A 17,781-nucleotide genomic window follows, 5' to 3' on the forward strand; every position below is an offset into this window, starting at 1 on the left:
TGGGTTGAGTTAGGCTGGGTTGGGTTGGGTTGAGTTAGGCTGGGTTGAGTTAGGCTGGGTTGAGTTAGGCTGGGTTGAGTTAGGCTGGGTTGAGTTAGGCTGGGTTGAGTTAGGCTGGGTTGAGTTAGGCTGGGTTGGGTTGGGTTGAGTTAGGCTGGGTTGAGTTAGGCTGGGTTGAGTTAGGCTGGGTTGGGTTGGGTTGCTACTGCCTTTTTTTCTGTTTCCAGTCCCCTTCAACATACTGGGACAAGATGTGCTGCTGCACTCAATATGGCTGTTTACAGAGTTGGGGTATCAGCATCATCCTAGTTGCTCTACAAACAGCTAAGTAGACTATGTAGGAGAAACTGATGGAAGATTTACAACAAAGTATGTCCTCTCTCAGGTAGTCTGTTGTTATTACATGGTTGGTTAATAGCTACTTGTGGCCTCAAACATCATCCAGACAGGCAGCGACGTGAACTACATCTCTCTGGAAACCTGACCACAACACACAGGATTTATGGGATGTGGGACAGAAACATGTCCACTTCCCATTACAGCCTTCCTGCTGCACCACACCAGTCCAGGTAGTCGTACCTAACACAGCCATGTTGGTCTTTTCAGCTAAACAGTCAAATGGTCCATGGTAATAACTTCATAACACCTACCTACCCACAGTTGATCTTCTTGGAAAGTGAAAGGAAGCAAAAGGAGAACATGAGGGGTTTGGTTAGATAAAGAAAGTAACAGGAGAGGAGAGAGGAGAACATGAGGGGTTTGGTTAGATAAAGAAAGTAACAGGAGAGGAGAGAGGAGAATATGAGGGGTTTGGTTAGATAAAGAAAGTAACAGGAGAGGAGAGAGGAGAATATGAGGGGTTTGGTTAGATAAAGAAAGTAACAGGAGAGGAGAGAGGAGAACATGAGGGGTTTGGTTAGATAAAGAAAGTAACAGGAGAGGAGAGAGGAGAATATGAGGGGTTTGGTTAGATAAAGAAAGTAACAGGAGAGGGGAGAGGAGAATACGAGGGGTTTGGTTAGATAAAGAAAGTAAGAGAAGAGGAGAAGAGGTGAGAGGAGGTGCCACTCACCCATTAAACTGTTCTTTGATCTGGTCGACCACCACACCCTGGGCTTCCAACAGGCCCCGCCTCTGTCCTATGGCCACCTCACAGGCATTGGCATTGGAGTACAGGTTTATTGGCGTGTTATAGCAAGAGGACTGCGGAGCACCGGGATTGGAGGAGGGGGCTGTCACTCTGGCCGGGGAGGATGAGGAAGAAGAGGAGGGAGTGGAGGAGGGGGTGGTGAAGGGGAACGGCCAGAGCCGGGTCTGGGGGTGGGGCCGAGCTAGGTGGGGCTGGGGAGCGGGAGCGGCTAGCTAGTGGGAAGGGAGGCTGGGGCTGCTGGGAGGAGGGGCGGCGGGGGTGAAAGCAGACGATGCAGAGGGGATGGAGGCCACCTTTGGGGCGGTCAGGGAGGAAGTGACTGCACCCACATTGCTGCCCCCGCCAAAGGGGCGGGCCGTCTTGTTGTAGGCAGCACCGGGTTGGGGGGAGGGGCTGGTGAAGGGCGGAGCTGGATGGGTGATTGGCACAGGCTTAATGATCTCCAGTGGCTCGTCCTATAGGGAGGTGAGGACACACATGCACGACACTCACACACTGCAAACCACACAGCAAACTCATACAGCAAACTCATACAGAAAACTCACCCAGCAAACCACACAGCAACCTCCTACAGAAAACTCCTACAGGGAAATGCTCCCCAGCAGTATGGTATGTGCCTCAGAGCTGTCAGCAGCATATAGTGTTGCATAATGCTCATAACAGCCAATCACAACGTGCTGTAACATTGTCTCAGAAGGTCACAATGAGCAGGCTCAAACAAATGATCCTGGTAACTGGTAATACACCCATTAAAAACGAATAATCATTATCAGAATCCATTCATCCTGTTTATATGTGATTCATTCACTGGAGTGTACTTACCTTTGGTGTATCAGCCTTGGGAACACTGGAAGCTCTGTGAAGACAGAAAACACATCATGAGGAAGCTTATTTTCCTCTGTAGGAACAAGGTAAGGCAGTAAAGGAGCAGCACACCATCACAGTATATGGCCCATCTATTAAGATGTGTGTATCTATGTAAACACTAGCTACTGTATAGTCTCCCTGACAACCAAGTGTCACAACAAACCTCAATGGTACATGCAGGTAATACTGGGACAGATGGATGAAGAAACCATTTGTCAGGCTTGACTGAACAGTAACTCTCTCCTTATGGACAGTAACTCTCTCCTTATGGACAGTAACTCTCTCCTTATGGACAGTAACACTCTCCTTATGGACAGTAACTCTCTCCTTATGGACAGTAACTCTCTCCTTATGGACAGTAACACTCTCCTTATGGACAGTAACACTCTCCTTATGGACAGTAACTCTCTCCTTATGGACAGTAACACTCTCCTTATGGACAGTATGGACAGTAACTCTCTCCTTATGGACAGTAACTCTCTCCTTATGGACAGTAACTCTCTCCTTATGGACAGTAACCCTCTCCTCTCTCTTATGGACAGTAACTTATGGACAGTAACTCTCTCCTTATGGACAGTAACCTCTCTCTCCTTATGGACAGTAACCCTCTCCTTATGGACAGTAACTCTCTCCTTATGGACAGTAACTCTCTCCTTATGGACAGTAACCTCTCCTTATGGACAGTAACTCTCTCCTTATGGACAGTAACTCTCTCCTTATGGACAGTAACTCTCTCCTTATGGACAGTAACTCTCTCCTTATGGACAGTAACACTCTCCTTATGGACAGTAACTCTCTCCTTATGGACAGTAACTCTCTCCTTATGGACAGTAACACTCTCCTTATGGACAGTAACTCTCTCCTTATGGACAGTAACTCTCTCCTTATGGACAGTAACACTCTCTCCTCTCCTTATGGACAGTAACTCTCTCCTTATGGACAGTAACTCTCTCCTTATGGACAGTAACTCTCTCCTTATGGACAGTAACTCTCTCCTTATGGACAGTAACTCTCTCCTTATGGACAGTAACTCTCTCCTTATGGACAGTAACTCTCTCCTTATGGACAGTAACTCTCTCCTTATGGACAGTAACACTCTCTCTCCTTATGGACAGTAAACTCTCCTTATGGACAGTGGAACTCTCTCCTTATGGACAGTAACAGTAACTCTCTCCTTATGGACAGTAACTCTCTCCTTATGGACAGTAACACTGGACAGTCTCCTTATGGACAGTAACTCTCTCCTTATGGACAGTAACTCTCTCCTTATGGACTCTCTCCTTATGGACAGTATGGACAGTAACTCTCCTTATGGACAGTAACTCTCCTTATGGACAGTAACTCTCTCTATGGACAGTAACCTCTCCTTATGGACCTCTCCTTATGGACAGTAACTCTCTCCTTATGGACAGTAACAGTAACTCTCTCCTTATGGACAGTCTCTCCTTATGGACAGTAACTCTCTCCTTATGGACAGTAACTCTCTCCTTATGGACAGTAACTCTCTCCTTATGGACAGTCTCCTCCTTATGGACAGTAACTCTCTCCTTATGGACAGTAACACTCTCCTTATGGACAGTAACTCTCTCCTTATGGACAGTAACCCTCTCCTTATGGACAGTAACTCTCTCCTTATGGACAGTAACTCTCCTTATGGACAGTAACTCTCTCCTTATGGACAGTAACCCTCTCCTTATGGACAGTAACTCTCTCCTTATGGACAGTAACCCTCTCCTTATGGACAGTAACTCTCTCCTTATGGACAGTAACTCTCTCCTTATGGACAGTAACACTCTCCTTATGGACAGTAACTCTCTCCTTATGGACAGTAACTCTCTCCTTATGGACAGTAACTCTCACCTCTCCTTATGGACAGTAACTCTCTCCTTATGGACTTATGGACAGTAACTCTCTCCTTATGGACAGTAACTCTCTCCTTATGGACAGTAACACTCTCCTTATGGACAGTAACTCTCTCCTTATGGACAGTAACTCTCTCCTTATGGACAGTAACACTCTCCTTATGGACAGTAACTCTCTCCTTATGGACAGTAACTCTCTCCTTATGGACAGTAACACTCTCCTTATGGACAGTAACTCTCTCCTTATGGACAGTAACTTATGGACAGTAACTCTCTCCTTATGGACAGTAACTCTCTCCTTATGGACAGTAACTCTCTCCTTATGGACAGTAACTCTCTCCTTATGGACAGTAACTCCTTATGGACAGTAATGGACAGTAACTCTCTCCTTATGGACAGTAACTCTCTCCTTATGGACAGTAACCCTCTCCTTATGGACAGTAACTCTCTCCTTATGGACAGTAACCCTCTCCTTATGGACAGTAACTCTCTCCTTATGGACAGTAACTCTCTCCTTATGGACAGGACAGTAACAGTCTCTCCTTATGGACAGTAACTCTCTCCTTATGGACAGTAACCCTCTCCTTATGGACAGTAACCCTCTCCTTATGGACAGTCTCCTTATGGACAGTAACTCTCTCCTTATGGACAGTAACCCTCTCCTTATGGACAGTAACTCTCTCCTTATGGACAGTAACCCTCTCCTTATGGACAGTAACTCTCTCCTTATGGACAGTAACTCTCCTTATGGACAGTAACACTCTCCTTATGGACAGTAACTCTCTCCTTATGGACAGTAACACTCTCCTTATGGACAGTAACTCTCTCCTTATGGACAGTAACACTCTCCTTATGGACAGTAACTCTCTCCTTATGGACAGTAACCCTCTCCTTATGGACAGTAACTCTCTCCTTATGGACAGTAACTCTCTCCTTATGGACAGTAACTCTCTCCTTATGGACAGTAACCCTCTTCTTATGGACAGTAACTCTCTCCTTATGGACAGTAACCCTCTCCTTATGGACAGTAACTCTCTCCTTATGGACAGTAACTCTCTCCTTATGGACAGTAACACTCTCCTTATGGACAGTAACTCTCTCCTTATGGACAGTAACTCTCTCCTTATGGACAGTAACTCTCTCCTTATGGACAGTAACTCTCTCCTTATGGACAGTAACTCTCCTTATGGACAGTAACCCTCTCCTTATGGACAGTAACTCTCTCCTTATGGACAGTAACCCTTATGGACAGTAACTCTCTCCTTATGGACAGTAACCTCTCCTTATGGACAGTAACCCTCTCCTTATGGACAGTAACTCTCTCCTTATGGACAGTAACTCTCTCCTTATGGACAGTAACTCTCTCCTTATGGACAGTAACTCTCTCCTTATGGACAGTAACCTCTCCTTATGGACAGTAACTCTCTCCTTATGGACAGTAACTCTCTCCTTATGGACAGTAACCCTCTCCTTATGGACAGTAACTCTCTCCTTATGGACAGTAACCCTCTCCTTATGGACAGTAACTCTCTCCTGGACAGTAACTCTCTCCTTATGGACAGTAACCCTCTCCTTATGGACAGTAACCCTCTCCTTATGGACAGTAACCTCTCCTTATGGACAGTAACCTCTCCTTATGGACAGTAACTCTCTCCTTATGGACAGTAACCCTCTCCTTATGGACAGTAACCCTCTCCTTATGGACAGTAACTCTCTCCTTATGGACAGTAACTCTCTCCTTATGGACAGTAACTCTCTCCTTATGGACAGTAACCCTCTCCTTATGGACAGTAACTCTCTCCTTATGGACAGTAACACTCTCCTTATGGACAGTAACACTCTCCTTATGGACAGTAACCCTCTCCTTATGGACAGTAACTCTCTCCTTATGGACAGTAACCCTCTCCTTACGGAGGAACATTGTAGAGGGATGGGAGAGGAAGACAGAGAGGGAGCAGGAGATAGAACAAGAGAGAGTGGAGGGGGAGGGGGGATGGAGGGAGAGAAAACAGGTGAGATGAGTAAAGGAAAACTCAAGAGTAAAACCTGTAAATAGAGTGAATATTGAGATTAGACACACTATCAAACTGGCTACTGGCTCCACTACAACGCCTGTCTGTATTTGGCCCATAGTTCAATTCCACAGAGTCAGCCAGACATAGAGCAGCATGGTGGTAGAGACATGTGGGAAAACATAATACTATATTACTCTGTTTTGTTTCCCTAACGCCTGCTAGATTTACTAAGGATCCTTATTTTCACTCAATCATCCACCCATCCACTCAGCAGTCCAAGACACTATCTCTCCTCTGTGTGAGACTCCATCTCTGTGTACAGGGCTACAGGCCCAAACAGTGTAGAAGACCTCAGATTTATGCTCATGATCAAACCAGCTGCAGGAATTTTTTCTCCGTAGGAAAAGAAAGGTGGTCCTGTTGTTCATACTGCTGCAAACAAACACACTGTTTAGGGATGGGACTTACAGTGGCTACCAGGAAGTGAACCAAAAACGATCTACTCTCTCTATCCACAAGGACTATCTGTATTTTCCTTCCATATATTGTCTCTCTGAGGAGCAGAGAGCATGTAGCCTAATGAAGGAAAACAACATGCATATCAACTATGCAAAACATAATGTGAGGTGTGAGAATGCTATTCATTGACTATAGCTCAGGGTTTAACACCATAGTGCCCTCAAAGCTCATCACTAAGCTAAGGACCCTGGAACTAAACCCCTCCCTCTGCAACTGGATCCTGGACTTCCTGACGGGCCGCCCCCAGGTGGTGAGGATAGGTAGCAACACATCTGCCACACTGATCCTCAACACTGGAGCAACTCAGGGGTGTGTGCTCAGTCCCCTCCTGTACTCCCTGTTCACCCACGACTGCATGGCCAGGCATGAGTCCAACACCATCATTAACTTTGCAGATGACACAACAGTAGTAGCCCTGATAACCGACAACGACGAGACAGCCTATAGGGAGGAAGTCAGAGACCTGGCCGGGTGGTGCCAGAATAACAACCTCTCCCTCAACGTAACCAAGACTAAGAAGATTGTTGTGGACTACAGGGAAAGGAGGACCGAGCATGCCCCCATTCTCATCGACGGGGCTGTAGAGTAGCAGGTTGAGAGCTTCATGTTCCTTGGTGTCCACATGAACAACAAACTTGAATGGTACAAACACACCAAGACAGTCGTGAAGACCAAGCCTATTCCCTCTCAGGAAACTAAAAAGATTTGGCATGGGTCCTGAGATCCTCAAGAGGTTCTACAGCTGCATCACTGCCTGGTAAGGCAATTGCTCGGCCTCTGACCGCAAGGCACTACAGAGGGTAGTGCGTACAGCCCAGTACATCACTGGGGCAAAGCTTCCTGCCATCCAGGACCTCTACACCAGGTGGTGTCAGAGGAAGGACCTAAAAATTGTCAAAGACCCCAGCCGCCCCAGTCATAGACTGTTCTCTCTACTACCGCATGGCAAGCGGTACCGGAGTGCCAAGTCTAGGACAAAAGGCTTCTCAAAGGTTTTACCCCCAAGCCATAAGACACCTGAACAGGTAATCAAATGGCTACCCAGACTATCTGCACCCACCACCCGCCAACCTCTCTTTTACGCTACAGCTACTCTCTGTTCATCATATATGCATAGTCACTTTAAACATATCTACATGTACATACTACCTCAATCAGCCTGACTAACCGGTGTCTGTATGTAGCCTCGCTACTTTTATAGCCTCGCTACATTTATAGCCTCGCTACTGTATATAGCCTGTCTTTTTACTGTTGTTTTATTTCTTTACCCACCTGTTGTTCACCTAATACCTTTTTTTTGCACTATTGGTTAGAGCCTGTAAGTAAGCATTTCACCTGTTGTATTCAGTGCACGTGACAAATACTTTGATTTGATTTGATTAATTCCAAGAAAGGTAAGCACTCTCTCTCTCGCCCTCTCTCCCTCCCTCTCTTTCTCCTTCCTCTCTCCCTCCCTCTTTCTCCTTCTTCCCTCCCTCCCTCTCTTTCTCCTTCCTCTCTCTCTCCCTCCCTCTTTCTCCTTCTTCTCTCTCGCCCTCTCTCCCTCCCTCTCTTTCTCCTTCCTCTCTCCCTCCCTCTTTCTCCTTCTTCTCTCTCTCCCTTCCTCTCTTTCTCCTTCCTCTCTCCCTCCCTCTTTCTCCTTCTTCCCTCCCTCCCTCTCTCCCTCACTCTCTTTCTCCTTCCTCTCTCCCTCCCTCTTTCTCCTTCTTCTCTCTCTCCCTTCCTCTCTTTCTCCTTCCTCTCTCCCTCCCTCTTTCTCCTTCTTTCCCTCCCCCTCTCCCTCACTCTCTTTCTCCTTCCTCTCTCCCTCCCTCTTTCCCTCTTTCTCCTTATTCTCTCTTTCGCCCTCTCTCCCTCCCTCTTTCTTCTCCTTCCTCTCTGCCTCCTCTCTTTCTCTTCCTCTTCCTCCCTCTTTCCTCCCTCCCTCTCCCTCCCTCCCTTTCTCCTTCTTCTCTCTCTCCCTCTCTCTCTCCCTCTCTTTCCCTTCTTTCTCTTCCCTCCCTCCCTCTCTTTCTCCTTCCTCTCTTTCTCCTTATTCTCTGTCTTCCTCTCTCCCTCCCTCTCTTTCTCCTTCCTCTCTCCCTCCCTCTCTTTCTCCTTCCTCTCTCCCTCCCTCTCTTTCTCCTTCCTCTCTCCCTCCCTCTCTTTCTCCCTCCTCAATCCCTCTTTCTCTCCTCCAGCTGTTTCTTGTCCTTCATCCATGGCATGGACCCTTCAAAACCTTAGTCTGCTGGACACAGTCAGTCTAGACTCAGGTTCATGTTTTCTCATTAATGTCCATTAAGTCTCAGTCCCAGCCTCTCATCTGGCATCATAAACAACTGTGTTCTCAGCCTCTGACAGCCTCTGACAGCCTCTGACAGCCCCTGACAGCATCTGACAGCATCTGACAGCCTTTGACAGCCTTTGACAGCCAGACAATGTGTTCCTTCTTCCTCATTAAGCCAAAGTGACTCAGCAGAACAGAATGGTCTCTTCCAGAACATGCCCCATGTTCTCTGGCATTCTGTCTGTCACATTCTTCCATATTAGGAAGGGTTTAGGACAGTCTCACGGTCCTGTTCCTCACTGAGTTGAAGCCTTCCGACTAAGAGCATGCTCACTGGGGGAGTATCCAGCCCCACCCTGCCACATATGTATGCAATTCTTATTTTGAAAAATACTATACCCACACTGGCGGCTAAATATTTTCCCATGTACATATGAGCATATTTTCCCATGTACATATGAGCATATTTTCCCAGGTACATATGAGCATATTTTCCCATGTACATATGAGCATATTTGCCCATGTACATATGAGCATATTTTCCCATGTACATATGAGCATATTTTCCCATGTACATATGAGCATATTTTCCCATGTACATATGAGCATATTTTCCCATGTACATATGAGCATATTTTCCCATGTACATATGAGCATATTTTCCCATGTACATATGAGCATATTTTCCCAGGTACATATGAGCATATTTTCCCAGGTACATATGAGCATAGCATTTTCCCATGTACATATGAGCATATTTTCCCAGGTACATATGAGCATATTTTCCCATGTACATATGAGCATATTTTCCCAGGTACATATGAGCATATTTTCCCAGGTACATATGAGCATATTTTCCCAGGTACATATGAGCATATTTTCCCAGGTACATATGAGCATATTTTCCCATGTACATATGAGCATATTTTCCCATGTACATATGAGCATATTTTCCCAGGTACATATGAGCATATTTTCCCATGTACATATGAGCATATTTGCCCATGTACATATGAGCATATTTTCCCATGTACATATGAGCATATTTTCCCAGGTACATATGAGCATATTTTCCCATGTACATATGAGCATATTTGCCCAGGTACATATGAGCATATTTTCCCAGGTACATATGAGCATATTTTCCCAGGTACATATGAGCATATTTGCCCAGGTACATATGAGCACGTGAGGAAAGCATCACACTTACAAAGTGCAAACATTACAGGATAGGGATGGGCTTATGGATCAAACAGTCTGTGCAATTACAAACAAAATATAGTCCATAACACTGTGTATCTGCCATCGGTAAGCCTTAGAGAGGCTCCAGGGTGGAAACTCCATCCTCCCTTCTCTGTGTCTCTGTTCCCAGAGCTGACAGAACAAACACAGGCCACGGTGGAACCCCCATCCTCCCTTCTCTGTGTCTCTGTTCCCAGAGCTGACAGAACAAACACAGGCCAGGGTGGAACCCCCAACCTCCGTTCTCTGTGTCTCTGTTCCCAGAGCTGACAGAACAAACACAGGCCAGGGTGGAACCCCCAACCTCCCTTCTCTGTGTCTCTGTTCCCAGAGCTGACAGAACAAACACAGGCCACGGTGGAACCCCCAACCTCCGTTCTCTGTGTCTCTGTTCCCAGAGCTGACAGAACAAACACAGGCCACGGTGGTCTTGTGAACATCTGTTTAGCCCTCTGCCCTCTGTCCTCTCTCTGTAGCCAGATCCACTGCTGGGCTGTGCTGTTCAGACAGAGCGCGTGTGTGTGTGTTTGTGTACTTGTTTTCCTACATTTAAGGACCCCAATGTCCTAACAATTCACCCAAATGTCCCGTTAAGGTAGGGGGGGAAATAAGGGTTTTTGGGGTTATGGTTAGGGTGACTTTTACACTCCAAAATGTCCTAAAATGTCAGGAAAACTAAGCTGTTTGTGTGTGTGTGTGTGTGTGTGTGTGTGTGTGTGTGTGTGTGTGTGTGTGTGTGTGTGTGTGTGTGGTGTGTGTCTGGAAGAATGTGTGTGTGTGGTCGTGGATAGCTACATCTGGAAGAATGAAAGACAGGGGGAAACTGAGTGGCATGGCAGTGTGGTATGGTCTGGGGGTAGGCCTGAAAGACAGGCTCTGAGGAAACTGAGTAGCATGGCAGTGTGGTATGGTCTGGGGGTAGGCCTGAAAGACAGGCTCTGAGGAAACTGAGTGGCATGGCAGTGTGGTATGGTCTGGGGTAGGCCTGAAAGACAGGCTCTGAGGAAACTGAGTGGCATGGCAGTGTGGTATGGTCTGGGGGTAGGCCTGAAAGACAGGCTCTGAGGAAACTGAGTGGCATGGCAGTGTGGTATGGTCTGGGGGTAGGCCTGAAAGACAGGCTCTGAGGAAACTGAGTGGCATGGCAGTGTGGTATGGTCTGGGGGTAGGCCTGAAAGACAGGCTCTGAGGATTCTGAATGAGTAAGCCTGCTGTTGTCCAGGACCTGAATTAATTCATTATACACATATCCTGTAAGTAACCTCAGTAGATGTGATCAAACGTCACAGATTGATGATATACAGTGTATATTCAGACCCCTTGACTTTTTCCACATTTTGTTACGTTACAGCCTTATTAAAAAATGTACATTAAAAAAATCATTATCAATATTAAAAAAGCAAAACCAGGTTTTTAGAAATATGTGCTAATTTATAAAAAATGTAATTCTGAAATATCACATTTACATAAGTATTCAGACCCTTTACTCGGTACTTTGTTGAAGCACCTTTGGCAGTGCTTACAGCCTCGAGTCTTCTTGGGTATGACACTACAAGCTTGGCACACCTGTATTTGGGGAGTTTCCCCCATTCTTCTCTGCAGATCCTCAGCTCTGTCAGGTTGGATGGGGAGTGTTGCTGCACACCTACTTTCAGGTCTCTCCAGAGATGTTGGATCGGGTTCAAGTCCAGGCTCTGGCTGGGCCACTCAAGGACATTCAGAGACTTGTCCCGAAGCCACTCCTGAGTTGTCTTGGCTGTGTGCTTAGGGTCATTGTCCTGTTGGAAGGTGAACCTTCGCCCCATTCTGAGGTCCTGATCACTCTGGAGCAGGTTTTCATCAAGGATCTCTCTGTACTTTGCTCTGTTCATCTGTCCCTCGATACTGACTAGTCTCCCAGTCCCTGCCGCTGAAAAACATCCTCACAGCCTGATGCTGCCAACACTATGCTTCACCATAGGGATGGTGCCAGGTTTCCTGTCACATTGACATATGTTATGACTCAAGGAGCCATGCAGTTCTGATTTATTGGGATCTTTTCCAGAGAAGTCTAGACATTCACAGAAAATATGAAACTGTGTTTTTCTGAATCAAATCCTCGAGGGCTATCCTTAAAAGTCATGTCACTGAGGTTTCAAAAGTCAATCGGTCACTGAGAAAAACGACCATTCAAATCACAAAAAAAATTCCTGTTAAATTCAAGGTGTGTGATCCAATTTTGTCTGCTGATATAGCACATAACTACAATAAAGGTCTATCCGGTCATTAGTCAGTAAGGATGACTTCCCCCTGCTGAGAGGAGCATGGTTGCAATCAGAAGAGAAGGCCCTTAGTTGTCCTCTCCCTGCTCACATAGAGAGCCTCATTCAGCTTGCCTGCATCCCTGTTCCACTCGCATAAACACAATTTAGTCCAGGAATCCACCTCTCAATGTATTCCACCCAATGTAATCAGGATGCTTCGTCTCATTTGATTCCAGCCAGAGGTTTAATTCATATTAAATAGAACCTTAACGGTCACAATGATTTGGTATGTTGACGGTTAATGAGCATGAAAACTACTATTTCGAAGAGGAAAGACGTTCAGCTTCTGTGACTCCCTCAGCTCATCAAGGTCACATTAGCTTAATCATAAGGGTGTGGTTCAAACGACACGTTGTTTACATACATGAAGCTAATGTCGTTTAGTACGGTGCTTTATTTTTCACAGGCTGAGAAAGAGATAGGAAGACAACGAGGTCTGTGAATGAATAGGCTGGTAGGAAACTGGAACACACACACACTCCTGCAGGATAAGGAGATTGGAAGACAACGAGGTCTGTGAATGAATAGGCTGGTAGGAAACTGGAACACACACACACACTCCTGCAGGATAAGGAGATTGGAAGACAACGAGGTCTGTGAATGAATAGGCTGGTAGGAAACTGGAACACACACACACACTCCTGCAGGATAAGGAGATTGGAAGACAACGAGGTCTGTGAATGAATAGGCTGGTAGGAAACTGGAACACACACACACACTCCTGCAGGATAAGGAGATTGGAAGACAACGAGGTCTGTGAATGAATAGGCTGGTAGGAAACTGGAACACACACACACACTCCTGCAGGATAAGGAGATTGGAAGACAACAAGGTCTGTGAATGAATAGGCTGGTAGGAAACTGGAACACACACACACTCCTGCAGGACAAGGAGATTGGAAGAATGAGCCTGAGGGCAAAGTAGACTGACGCATTTACCCCGTGTCAGTCTTTCTTTCTGTCTGAGCCAAGAGCAACAGTCTGGCACATGGCATCTGACTGAGTGATGGAGAGACTGCTAACACAAGGCCCAGCTCTCTCAGCACCAGGACACAATGTGACCTCACACACACACACACACACACACACAAGCAGATGTTACTAAAAGGTCATCTGGAACAGCTTGGCCAATCTCGGCCAGTAACTGTAATTTAATATAAGACAAACTCTCCCTTCCAGCGCATTAGAAGCAATCGCAACCATTACACAGACAACTTGGACCACTCCGATGCAATATGGGTCCCACAGCACAATCAGTCCGTCTACACCTGACAGTTTACAACAGAGACAGGTAACTAACTACATGTAATAAATACAACATTTCCAGGCCGAAACATAGACTTCCAGGTTAATTATCAGGAGAATAAAGATTAAGTAGCAAAAAAACAGATGGTTTTAATATAATTGAATATTATTGCACAATAAGACATGCTCAATACATTATGAGGTTTATTAAGGAGTTTATAATGGTGCTCATGCCTGAATGCTCCCAGCTGGAAACTAACAATATGAACATGATGTTATCAGAAATACTCAAAGAAGGTCAACATGACTTTTAAAGATTAAGAGGAAAAGCACGGCCACAGAAGAGAAACTCTGAAAAGTAAAAGTATGGAAAATACTGTCTCTCTCAAAATGTTCTTTCTAGAAATAGACATAATTTCCTCAGTTCAAGTTAAATGAGTCTCATTTCAGAGTGGGACCATGTCCAAAGTAGTGAACAGCCCCAGCAGACTGACCCCTCTCACCCTCTCCCTCCTCCACTCAACATCTGGCCACGGCCAGGCATTAAAGCATGAGCTCCGTATCACATTATAATGTCCTTTCCCTCACCCCCTCAACCCTACCCCCTTCACACAGCAGCTTCAGTCTACCAAGGAAACACTGGCCGTCTGTGTCTGGTTCGGAGCTTCCTCTCTTCTCCCCCTGTCTAATAGAGCTGCTAGCTAGCGTACGGCTGACTGGCTGCTGTGTAAATAGCAGGCCTGACTATACTGTGACAGTGGACAAGCTGTACCAGCGGAAGAGAGCAGCACAGCAGGTGGACATGTGCTACATGACGCTGGAGGTCGCAGATGATTTACACACAAAACTGAAAGGCTGATTGGCCAGTCAAAAGCTATTCTGTACATTGAAAGAGAGGCCACAGAAACCCTATCTAACTTCATAGATGAGAGGACAAGACACAGAGGCCCTATCTAACTTCATAGATGAGAGGACAAGACACAGAGGCCCTATCTAACTTCATAGATGAGAGGACAAGACACAGAGGCCTAGTCTACCTCAGTAAAGTATAAGCCAACTGACAGACACAAAGATTTGGTCCCATTGCTGCCGTTTACTCCTCGATTCATCTCTCTCAAAAATTGTATTTCTCTTTTTTCACATTGAACTAACATCTGAGCTAAGGGAGCACAAAAAGAGAGAAGAAAAGAGGCATGTGTGTATATGAACCAAACAGACAGCATGAAGACAGGTAAAAGACAAGCTGTGTGCTTTGATATATTTTATATGTTGAAACTGTTGGTAAATGCCATTTCCACTTGACTGTTTCTCTGTGTTGTGTTGTGAGCTACAGTGAGCTGATGAGAGAGTGAGAGGCCAGTCTGTACTGATAGGCCTGAGAGCAGACTGGGATTGAAACTGACAGAGAAACACAGGGGTTATACACTGAAGCCTTTCAAACCGCTCCTAACACACAGCACTGTCAAAACACAGCCCCAAAGCTGTAAGGTTCCAAATTGTGAAATGATTTGTGCACACTGACACATTTATTCTCTCTCTCTCTCTCTCTCTCTCTCTCTCTCTCTCTCTCTCTCTCTCTCTCTCTCTCTCATCATCACCCTCTCTCTCACCATCACCCTCTCTCTCTCTCTCTCATCCCTTTAGAGAACATGAGAGGATCTGACATTTTTGTTCTTTGAGGTTTTGGATCCAGGTGCACCAGCCACATTATCAGGAGGAGCTGTGTTTTACTGCACTGTGTTGCATATTTCCATGACAATAAATAAACATCGATTATCATAGTTTCCTCAGGCTCCCTTCCACACCCTCCTTGCAGAACTCACTGTCAGCTCTCTCTCAACCATAGGAAGACATTTCCATATTTGTATTTATTTAACCTTTATTTAACTAGGCAAGTCAGTTAATTTAGAACAAATTCTTATTTACGATGACGGCCTACCAAAAGGCAAAAGGTCTCCTGCGGGGGCTGGGATTAAAAATAAAAAATGAACACAATATAAATATAGGACAAAACACACATCACAACAAGAGAGACAACACAACACTACATAAAGAGACCTAAGACAATAACACAGCATGGTAGCAACACAACATAACAACACCATGGTAGCAACACAACATGGTAGCAGAACAAAACATGGTACAAACATTATTGGGCACAGACAACAGCACAGAGGGCAAGAAGGTAGAGACAACAATACATCACACAAAGCAGCCACAACTGTCAGTAATGTCCATGATTGAGTCTTTGAATGAAGAGATTGAGATAAAACTGTCTAGTTTGAGTGTTTGTTGCATCTCGTTCCAGTCGCTAGCTGCATCGAACTGAAAAGAGGAGCGGCCCAGGGATGTGTGTGTATTGGGGACCTTTAACAGAATGTGACTAGCAGAACTGGTGTTGTATGTGGAAGATGAGGTCTGCAGTAGATATCTCAGATAGGGGGGAGTGAGGCCTAAGAGGGTTTTATAAATAAGCATCAACCAGTGGGTCTTGCGACGGGTATATAGAGATGACCAGTTTACAGAGGAGTATAGAGTGCAGTGATGTGTCCTATAAGGAGCATTGCTGGCAAATCTGATGGCCGAATGGTAAAGATATATACAAGTGAAGCAGAATGAGATGTGTTGTAAAGTGACATGTTGTCACTACAATCAAGCACACAGTCTTGATCAGCCAGTTTGTGCTTATGAATAGGTTCTCAGCTTTTAAAAGCCCAAACTCGGTCAGTCTTCCACAAACCGTATTTAGCCTATTGTGGGTTGTGAAATCCTTGATCTCATCAAAACAGGAAAGGGCAATGACATCAACAGTGCCATTATTGTAGACAGTAGATGTTACTGTATATTGGCACAGTACAGTTATACAGCACACATGCTACTAAACTGACAAGAAGAGTAACAGTTAAGGCAAAAAGAATAACGTACGAGAAATAAGACGCAAAGCACCTGTTGTTTCATACACACAGAATGGTTCAAATATATACCATCCCCATAAGGTGTTTCAGAGGGGTGAAATCATAGACCAGTCTACCCTTCCCACTTATCCCTATGTCATTAAACTTTCAGCCAGACCATTACTGCCAGGGCCCACCCCTGCTACTCTCTCTTTTTCTTTCACACTGAGCCAGTGTCTGCCTGTCTGTCTGTCTGTCTGTCTGTCTGTCTGTCTGTCTGTCTGTCACATCCACCTCCAGAGTAGTGTCTGTCTGTCTGTCTGTCTGTCACATCCACCTCCAGAGTAGTGTCTGTCTGTCTGTCCATCACATCCACCTCCAGAGTAGTGTCTGTCTTTCTGTCTGTCTGCCACATCCACCTCCAGAGTAGTGTCTGTCTGTCTGTCTGTCACATCCACCTCCAGAGAAGTGTCTGTCTGTCTGTCTGTCACATCCACCTCCAGAGTAGTGTCTGTCTGTCTGTCACATCCACCTCCAGAGAAGTGTCTGTCTGTCTGTCTGTCTGTCTGTCTGTCTGTCTGTCTGTCTGTCTGTCTGTCTGTCTGTCTGTCTGTCTGTCTGTCTGTCTGTCTGTCTGTCTGTCTGTCTGTCACATCCACCTCCAGAGTAGTGTCTGTCTGTCTGTCTGTCTGTCTGTCTGTCACATCCACCTCCAGAGTAGTGTCTGTCTGTCTGTCTGTCACATCCACCTCCAGAGAAGTGTCTGTCTGTCTGTCTGTCTGTCTGTCTGTCTGTCTGTCTGTCTGTCTGTCTGTCTGTCTGTCTGTCTGTCACATCCACCTCCAGAGTAGTGTCTGTCTGTCTGTCTGTCTGTCTGTCTGTCTGTCTGTCTGTCTGTCTGTCTGTCTGTCTGTCTGTCTGTCTGTCTGTCTGTCACATCCACCTCCAGAGTAGTGTCTGTCTGTCTGTCTGTTTTTTGGATATTTACAATATAAAAATAAATACAAATGAGAATCAAAATTGTCAACGGGACAACAGTAACAACAATAACCAAGGGTCAAAATAAGCATACATTGAACAATAACAATAAGCATAAGGTAGAATACATTGTCCCTCAACTTATGGCAGGCAGCAATGTAGTGTGCTGCCAACCCACAGCTCTCTGCCTCCTCCCCCAACAGGACGGGTAGCCTATCCTCATCAGAGAGGTCTTTGAAACCTTGAATAAGGGTTTTAAATTTGGGGAATTGTTTTATATTTTTGACATTTTGTCAGGAAATGCAGCTCCGTCTCAGGTTCTGCTGAGGTGCAGTGGTTGCACAGCCTTTCCTCTACAGGGAGCCAGGTTTTCCTGTGTCTACCCTTCTCAATGGCAAGGCTGTGCTCACTGAGCCTGTACTTTGTCAAGGTTTTTCT

At 45.6% G+C, this 17,781-nt stretch overlaps 1 protein-coding gene across 1 annotated transcript in view; it reads right to left on the reverse strand.

Moving 5' to 3' along the window:
* LOC112257540 (PDZ and LIM domain protein 5) overlaps positions 1-17,781 on the reverse strand; it is a 131,781-nt gene that overhangs the window by 46,605 nt on the left and 67,395 nt on the right. The window contains 5 exon segments of the mRNA XM_042326672.1: positions 1,073-1,290; positions 1,293-1,321; positions 1,324-1,401; positions 1,404-1,605; positions 1,973-2,006. Of these exon segments, the coding sequence (XP_042182606.1) occupies positions 1,073-1,290; positions 1,293-1,321; positions 1,324-1,401; positions 1,404-1,605; positions 1,973-2,006 (561 nt within the window).

This window comes from Oncorhynchus tshawytscha, linkage group LG09, assembly GCF_018296145.1.
Source record: "Oncorhynchus tshawytscha isolate Ot180627B linkage group LG09, Otsh_v2.0, whole genome shotgun sequence".
Lineage (NCBI taxonomy): Eukaryota > Metazoa > Chordata > Actinopteri > Salmoniformes > Salmonidae > Oncorhynchus > Oncorhynchus tshawytscha.